The sequence below is a fragment of the Mandrillus leucophaeus genome, unplaced genomic scaffold, assembly GCF_000951045.1.
Source record: "Mandrillus leucophaeus isolate KB7577 unplaced genomic scaffold, Mleu.le_1.0 Scaffold69, whole genome shotgun sequence".
Taxonomy (NCBI): domain Eukaryota; kingdom Metazoa; phylum Chordata; class Mammalia; order Primates; family Cercopithecidae; genus Mandrillus; species Mandrillus leucophaeus.
The window spans coordinates 1,663,624-1,672,137 of NW_012107474.1; the positions used below are offsets into that span (position 1 = coordinate 1,663,624).

Consider the following 8,514-nt stretch of genomic DNA (forward strand, 5'->3'; position numbering starts at 1 on the left):
TTTCACTGTGCTAATTCTTTAATTGTAAAAGAGCTTAAGATATTGCTTAAAAGTGCAAAAGAAAGATGAACACCCAAGGGTGTTACATAAGCTCACAGCAACGAGCACTCGAGCATTCCAAAGACAACTCTTGGATGGAAGGGAAAGGGACGTCCACTCTGACTGTAACGAGGGACAGAATCGAAGCATCACCAGCAGGCCACTGAGTTGTGGAAAGGACATTTTATACTTGGAAAACAGTTTGTTTGTTTTTATTACTTCTGTTACTTAAGATTCTTCTAAAAGTGAAAATGACTAATTCTTAATTCTCATTTCATTTCCTCTAGGAATCATGAGAATATATCTGATACAATGTGTATAAAGACAACAGCAAAACATGCGTACTCATGAGGTAAATAAATGGCTGCTTCAAGACCATCTGCAGGTGGAGAAAGCCACACTAAGAAAGGCATGCGTTACTGAAGTGCCACTACTCACCCCCGGCCCCGAAGTTGACCACATACTGAGAGAAGAGGGCGTCCAGCTCGTCGTACTGCACCAGGGCGTCCTCGAACTGCTGCAGCATCTCGAAAACAAAGGCAAGCTCCTCCTATTCGCCCAAGATACGTTTTTAAAAAACAAAAACATAAATCAACATATTGAAAAAACAGTATGTAGCCATTAAAAATTACAACAGAGAAAGGCATGCAGCACTATGAACAACGCCTACACTCCGCTGAGTAAAAACTAGTGTGAGGACCACACGCGTCAACACTCACACACGCACGAGAAGCTAGAAGAGGCCAAGGTCACTCCTGAACCCTCCCTGACCTATCGGCAGCACCGGATATAACCGGCCACCCCTTGTCCTTGGGATGTTTCCTGCTGTCCAGGACCCAGCCACCTGCTCCCCTCATCCCTCATTCTGGCTCCCTCTGGTCAGACGGCTGGTTCCTCTCGTTTCCCCAGGATCTCCGCTGGAGGCCCCAGGGCTCAGCCCTTGGACTTCCCTGTCTACACTCACTATTCCCTCTCCGAGATTGAGCCTATCTACACAGCAAAACCACACACATTTAGGACTCCAGCTCAGCCCCGACTCTGGCTCCAATGGCAAGCACAGCACACTTGCGTGGACACCTAACAGACAGCTCAGGCTTACACATGGAAACCTGAACCCCATACCTTTCCCACAAAGTGCTCCACCTACCGTCTTCCCCATTTCAGTCAGCGACTGCTCATCACATTCAAGAGACTCCTAAGTCCTTCCAAGGCATCTCCAGGCCCTGCAAAATCTATGTCCCCCAGCACCACCCCTTTGGCCTCAGCTCCACCACCAAGGCCTCCTCACTGCTGCTCAAGTGTGCATGGCAGGGAGCTGCCTCGGAGCCTGTGCACTGCCCCATTCCGTGGCCTGGAACACTTTCTCTTCCTCTAAACATCCACATGGCTTGCTCTCCAACCTCCTTCAGCTCTGGCTAAGTCCCCAGCCCAGTGAGGCCTTTCCTCCTCCTGCCCCTGCGCAGCGCACCACACCATCTCTGCCTCGTGTCTCTCTCTCGCCCTAGCATCTGCGTCATTTCCTTTCCTGTGTCTCCTCCACTGTCACACAAGCTCACAAGAACCGTATAGTGACGGCGTCCCAGCATCAAGGAGGGCCTGGCCCTGTTCGTGCTCAGTAACCTTTATCGAATGAGAAAATGAAAAGAGACGGTGACAGGTGATTGCTTTCCGATCTCCATTACTGTACATTAAAAAGTAAAGACCAGAAGAATGTGCACGCACATAAACCTCCCCACATGGTCAGGTCTTGGGAATCCAGTTCCACCCCATGTATTTGTGGACATTATTCCCAGACCCCAAAGGGCCCACCCAGGTCCCACTCACTAGGTGAGAACTGAGGGTGCTCCTTTGTATCCTGTTTCCCCTGAGAACAGTGGTGGGCTGTGTTTTGCAAGAGAAACTGCGAAGTTACACTGAACTTCATTTTCTTTGTCAAGTATTTTCAAGACTGAGCACTCTAATGTTTTTCTTTTAAATTGTGATTAAAATGTATGTAATATAAAACTGACCATCTTAACCATTTTTAAGAGTACAGCTCAGGCCAGGCGCAGTGGCTCACACTTGTAATTCCAGCAGTTTGGGAGGCCGAGGCAGGCGGATCACTTGAGGCCAGGAGTTTGAGACCAGCCTGGGCAATATGGCAAAACGCCATCTCTACTAAAAATACAAAAATTTGCTGGACATGGTGGCGCCGACCTGGAATTCTAGCTACTCAGGAGGCTGAGGCAGGAGAATCGCTTAAACCTGGGAGGTGGAGGTTGCAGTGAGCTGAGATCGCGCTATTACACGCCAGCCCTTGGTGACAGAGCAAGACTCCGTCATAAAAAAAAAGAGAGAGAGAGAGAGACGAGTACAGCTCAGTAGTGTTAAATGCACTCACACCGTTGTGCAATCAATATCCCAAACTTTCTCATCTTCCCAAACGGAACCTCTGTCCTATTAAACACTCACTCCCATTCTCCCTCCGCCAGCCCCCGGCACCCCCCATTCCACCTTGTCTCTGAACCTGAGCACTCGAGGACCTCACAGAAGCAGACACAGTCTGTCCCTATGTGACTTTGTGTGTTATTTCACTCAGCATCATGTCCTCTAGGTCCATCCACGTTGCAGTGTATGTCAGAATTTCCTTCCTTACTCATTTTAAATTCTGAACTTAGACTTACAGAAATATTGAGGGGGAAAAAAAAAAAAGGATCTAGTTTCCATATAGCCCTCACTCAGCTTCCTGAACACTGCCGTCTTACATGACCGTGGTACAACTGTCACAACCAGAAAATTAACCTAAGTATAATACTATTAACTAAATAGCCCTCATTGGAATTTCAGTGGTTTTTCCACTGATGCAGTTGTTTCTGCTCCAAGACCCCACCCTTGACCCCCAACTAGGCCGGAGTTGCTGCTTCCTTCAGCTCCTGCAGTCTGTCAGTTTCTCAGTCTGTCTTTCACTGCCGTGGCACCCTTGAAGAGTGCTACGTTGTCTAATGTCCCTCTACTTGGGTTCATTTGATATGTTTCATGACTGCCGTGAGATGATCATTTTTTACAGGGAAAAGATGCCAAGTATTCCTCAGCACATCTTACCAAGGATTTCATGAGATGGACACAACTTCTCACGGGCGGAAGCAGCCCTATCATTTCCTTCAGGCGGTATGTACCTGGTTCCCCCACTGTGGAGTGGCTACTGCTCCCTCGGTAGCTGACAGACATCTTGGGGGGCCACCGTGAGACTGTGCAAGCCCACCTCTTCTCAGGCCTTTGCCCACCACCCTGGACATCCATCGTTAATCCTGCCTCCAACAGTTCTTGCTGGGACATTGGCTTAGAAGTGATTTTCTGCTTTTCTTTCCTTCTGCGTTTAAGCAGAATTCTTCTGTGTGGAAGAGCTGACCCTTCTCCGCCATTTATTTATTTAACCGATGATTTCTGTCTATCGATACAGACTCAAGGATATTAATTTTATTCCATGGGTTAAACCCTGACTCTATCCTTATTTATTCTGTTGCTGAAACTGCTCCAGCTTTGACCCCCGGATGCTCCTCGGGGCAGTGCGTGTCCTATACATGCCCCATCTGCTTCCACGCACTTCCTGACTTTCTAGTCCTAAAGATATTCCAGGTTTTTTGTTTTTAAAAACTCTGCCAATGAGATTACCACGAGAGGTGCCTTACTTAGAAAGAAAGGAGGAAAGAGGGAGGGCACAAGGGAGGGAGGGAGGGAAGGGAACTGTCTAGTTCTGTAATGAGTCAAGTACCTGAACCATGAAATATTCACAAAAGCTCCAGCCTGGCTCAGTCCTCTTCTCCCTCAAGGTTCTCATGTCATCCTCAAACTTGCCTAGGTTTTTGGTAAAAGACATAAGAAGCAATGTCCTGAGTTTGGTCAGGAAGGCATTCCAGGATTCCTGAGTTCGAGAAGAGTCCTTCAAGGGGTCGGAGAGCACAACACACCTGCAAAGACATGAACAGACTATCTGGGAAAGACCCTCCATGCACAGCGCCACGGCTCAGCAGCTGCCATTGTCCTGGGCGGCAATTTCGTTCCGTCCTCCTCCCTCTTTTTTTTTTTTTTTTTTGGAGACAGAGTTCTGCTCTGTGGCCCAGGCTGGAGTGCAGTGGCACAATCTTGGCTCACTGCAACGTCCACCTCCCGGACTCCAGTGATCCTCCCCAGTAGCTGGGATCACAGGCACACACCACCATGCCTGGCTAATTTTTATATTTTTTTGTAAAGATGAGGTCTTGCTATGTTGCCCAGGTTGGTCTCGAACTCCTGGGCTTAAACAATCCTCCTGCCTCGGCCTCTCAAAGTGCTGGGATTATAGGCATGAGCCACTGCATCTGGCTTCTTCCTTCTTTAAACAGTCAAAAACATGAGGCAGGCAGTAAGAAACCAGGTTAGGAAAAGGCTTCATCATAAACTGGTCATGAACATGAGCAGTAAGTTCTACAGAAATTCAAAGGAGAGTTTGCTATAGAATCAACTGGAAAGGGGGAAAGGGATTTACATGAGTCCTGAGCCAAAGACCCAGCTCTGAGTTCTCTGTAAAATAATGTGATCACGCCTCACTCAGTTCCCTGCCTCCTTCAAAATCCATTTTGGTTCCTTGGGATCGACAGGATAAATTTAGATTTCTCAGCACGGCACACGAGCACCATGATGTCTCACTTTACTTCCTCTGCTTCCCAGCTCAAGCCTGCTGACCTTCTCCCGCTCTCCTCTCTTCATGAGCACGTTCCTTCCACCCAGGCGTGGCATCTTCACGACCTCCCCCCATCGCCATCCCAACTGCTCTGCCCACACTGCTGCTAGGCTGCGGGCCTCACAGGAAAACACTCCCCTTCTCTGTACCTCTATCCCTCCCACTAGCCTGTGAGCTCTTCAAGGGGAGAGTTAATAAACCATTTAACAAATAAAGGCTTAGAACATGGCTTAACACATAGGCCAGAAGAGTTTAATTACAAAGAGCCTGAACCCATGATGTAAAAAGGTCAAACACACAAAATTATACAAAGTTCCCAACAGATTTGGACAAGGCAATGTATTTGATAGGCTGGAAATGGTAAATTTCTTTAGCCTTGGTAATAGTAATTAATCTAGGAAGATAATGTATAAATTTGAACTCAGAAATAATTTTTAAACATCGATTCTGTGAGCTTCACCAGTTCTCCTTAGTAAATGTTTTACTTGAATTACCGAAAAGTAGCAAAATGAACTGACTCTAAGTTCCTTTTCTCCGTGCCCCAGCATATCCTTTGGAGGTATGGCTAAATTCATGGAATTATACCTCAGTGAAGCAGCACACACTCTACATGTTCCACCATGTGAACAACCAGAACCAAGAAGAAAACTTAAAACTTGGTGGCTGGCTACAAATTCATTGAACCCACCCCCCTGCACACTTTCCTCCCTCAAAGACAAAGGGGCCAGAGCCGCTCCCTCCAAAGGTCCCCCAGAGGACTAACATGTATTTATCCACAGTAGGAGCTTGCTGGAACCTATGAGCTTGGTAGTTTATCCTTCAGGCATTCTCAAGGATTATAATTACCCATATTTATTTCCGACCCGACGCGAATTCTCCTGTACACCTACAGGGGTGAATGGAAACAGAAACTAAACAAGTGCCAACCACCAAAACAGTAACCGTTTCCAGAGATCAATCAGATACACAGTCATGATATGTCCCGTCTCTAGTAGATCCTGTTCTACATCACCATCCATTTTTTTTAAGTAAAAAAGAACTATGCTTCAGAATTTCACATCAAGCCTAAGTCGTTAACTCAGAAAAGGAGAGCCCAAAACAAACGAATGAAGTCAGGGATGGTGGGGCCAAGTTGGAGAGTGGCGCGATCCCCCAAGGCACGCAGACTGCAGGGGCTGGAGGCACATGTGGAAGAAGGGGCTCCCGGCTGCAGCCTCAGCAAGTCACCACGACGGCTATGGCCATCACAAGTCACACTGCTGATCACAAGTCAACCCTTGTCTCTACCAGCCTCGTACTTAGCAAAAGCCCGAAAAATGCGTAAAATCTGTTACCAAGCAATTTTCCTTCAGGAAGGTATTCTGAAATAATTAAGGATGTTCACAACATTTGAGCTAGAAAAGTGTTCACAATATTGCTGTTTATAACAATAAGCAAGCAATAACCTAAGCCCAGCAGCAGAATGTGTAAATAACTTATGGCACGTTAATACTATGGAATATTATCCACTCACTAACACCGAGAGTCTGGAAATACATTTATTGTTTGTGGAAAATCTTTACCATATATTGAGTGAAAAAAGCAAGTATAAACAACACACAACGTTATATTAACTTAAAATACACACACGTATTATGCATGCATAAAGAAAAAAAGTCTGAGAAGATACATACCAAAATGCTAAGAGTTAATATGCATTTTCTTTTTGCTCATTACCTTTTTCTAATAATTCTACAATGAGTATGTAGTGTGCATAATCAAAATTAAACACCAGTCTAATGTTAAAAAAACAGTAAGCCACTTAAGGGTCAAGTGTTACAATATTTTCAAAGGCCAGAAATTATACTGGGTAATAAAACAATTGTCAAAAAAAAAAGTAAAAAAACAAAACAATTGTCAATACAGACTCTGTTAAATTCAAATTTATGAAAATCTCACCAAAGTCTTTACATTTAAAAAACATAGATCTGTTAAGAAGTGGCTTTGCAAATTAATAAAAACCAAATGGTAGAAGGTATATTTAAACCTACTGAAGACAAAATGTTGAAAATTTTAGTAAATTACATTTAATGTATAAAAAACAGTCATTAAAAAGCAAGTTAGTTTTAAATAGGCTCAGTAAAAACATATTATTGGAAATTAGATAAAGATTATAAACGCAGACTTAAAAGTAATCAATAGGTACTTTGAGAAAATTATACAATTTGAACATTTCACAAGGTAAGACTAATAGACCTCATTAACACTAATGTGTTTACTTAATATAATCCCAAATAAATATGATTTCTTTTGTGATATTAAGAAAAACCTCCAAGGCCACTTGGTTTTGATTCGCAGACTTAAAAGTAATCAATAGGTACTTTGAGAAAATTATACAATTTGAACATTTCACAAGGTAAGACTAATAGACCTCATTAACACTAATGTGTTTACTTAATATAATCCCAAATAAATATGATTTCTTTTGTGATATTAAGAAAAACCTCCAAGGCCACTTGGTTTTGATTCCTAGCGCTGCCTCAGTGGTCTCCCCGTCAGCGTGGCCCACACTCGCGTTAGGCTACAGAACACACTGCTCCTCCTGCCAGGCTTCATGGCTGTCTACTCTCTTTCTCAGAACAAAAAATGTCAGTACTTGAACCACATAGAGGGCACGGACATTCAATCGCGTAGCATCTTCCTAAATGCTAAGCTGATTCCTTTTGATTAACTAATTTATAAGTAACACACGTTACAAAGAAGTTTCCGTAAGCCCAAATTGAATGAAACTTCTCTAAGATAAACCATAAGCTCAACTACCTAATTATTTAATTCAAACCATTAAAAAAGCAAGTCTGAACATTACTGTGTATCCAGTATTGTGTGGAACATGAAAAAGGCACCCACCCTAGTTCCTCCCGCTGAAGAACTACCACGGAGGCCTGGAGAGTCACATGACAGAATAGTGCGGGGCCCCGTCTGTTTGGGGCTACAGGCTGCACTCGCACCACCTGCCCCTGCTCCTCCTCCCTCACCCCCCACACCGCGCACCCTTTATTTCTCAGCCTATACCCCTGCATATCCTTTATTTCTCAGCCCATACCCCCGCGCATCCTTTATTTCTCAGCCCATACCCCCCGCGCACCCTTTATTTCTCAGCCCATACCACTGCATATCCCCCCACACCGTGCATCCTTTATTTCTCAGCCCATACCCCCCGCGCATCCTTTATTTCTCAGCCCATCTCTGCTTTCTCAGTGAGCCTCTGTTGGCCCCAGAGAAGGCCAGGTGCCCGGCTGTAGGCTCTCGCAGTAGTCTGGAGTCCTCCATCTGAACCCTTGCCACCATAAGCATGGTGACCATGGCTATAACGACCTGCTGGACCAGGGCAGGGTCCAGGTTCGCTGCTGAATGCCCAGGCCCTGGTGAGTTCTAGTGTAAACTATGAGATAAAGACCATCAATTACAGAGGAGTTAACATGCTGACTGGCTCAGCTGGCAACGGCATCACTGAAGAGAAAGGCAGCGACCCACCCCAGGAGAGAGCAGGGCAAGGCGGAGAAGGCCCATGAAATCTATTAACCGCCAAAGTTCCAGGATTCCCTTTCACAGTTTCTGAAGGGGTTAGGTCAGCATTTTACAACTTAGGAACGTGCTTAGGAACTTCTCAGAAGGTGTTAAGGTAAAGAAAGAAACACAGGGCCGGGCGCGGTGGCTCATGTCTGTAATCCCAGCACTTTGGGAGGCCGAGACGGGCGGATCACGAGGTCAGGAGACCGAGACCATCCTGGCGAACA

The 8,514-nt window shown here is 45.3% G+C and overlaps 1 protein-coding gene across 1 annotated transcript in view; it reads right to left on the reverse strand.

Annotated features, from left to right (window-relative positions):
* The window catches only part of TRAPPC10 (trafficking protein particle complex 10), a 53,578-nt gene extending 49,595 nt beyond the window's left edge, over window positions 1-3,983 (reverse strand). Inside the window, exons 1-2 of the mRNA XM_012002526.1 lie at window positions 3,791-3,983; window positions 478-589 (exon numbers count right to left, since the gene is read on the reverse strand). Coding sequence (XP_011857916.1) covers window positions 478-589; window positions 3,791-3,895 — 217 coding nt within the window. The 5' untranslated portion in view covers window positions 3,896-3,983. The remainder of the gene's footprint in view (window positions 1-477; window positions 590-3,790) is intronic.
* Between the last annotated feature and the right edge of the window lie 4,531 nt (window positions 3,984-8,514).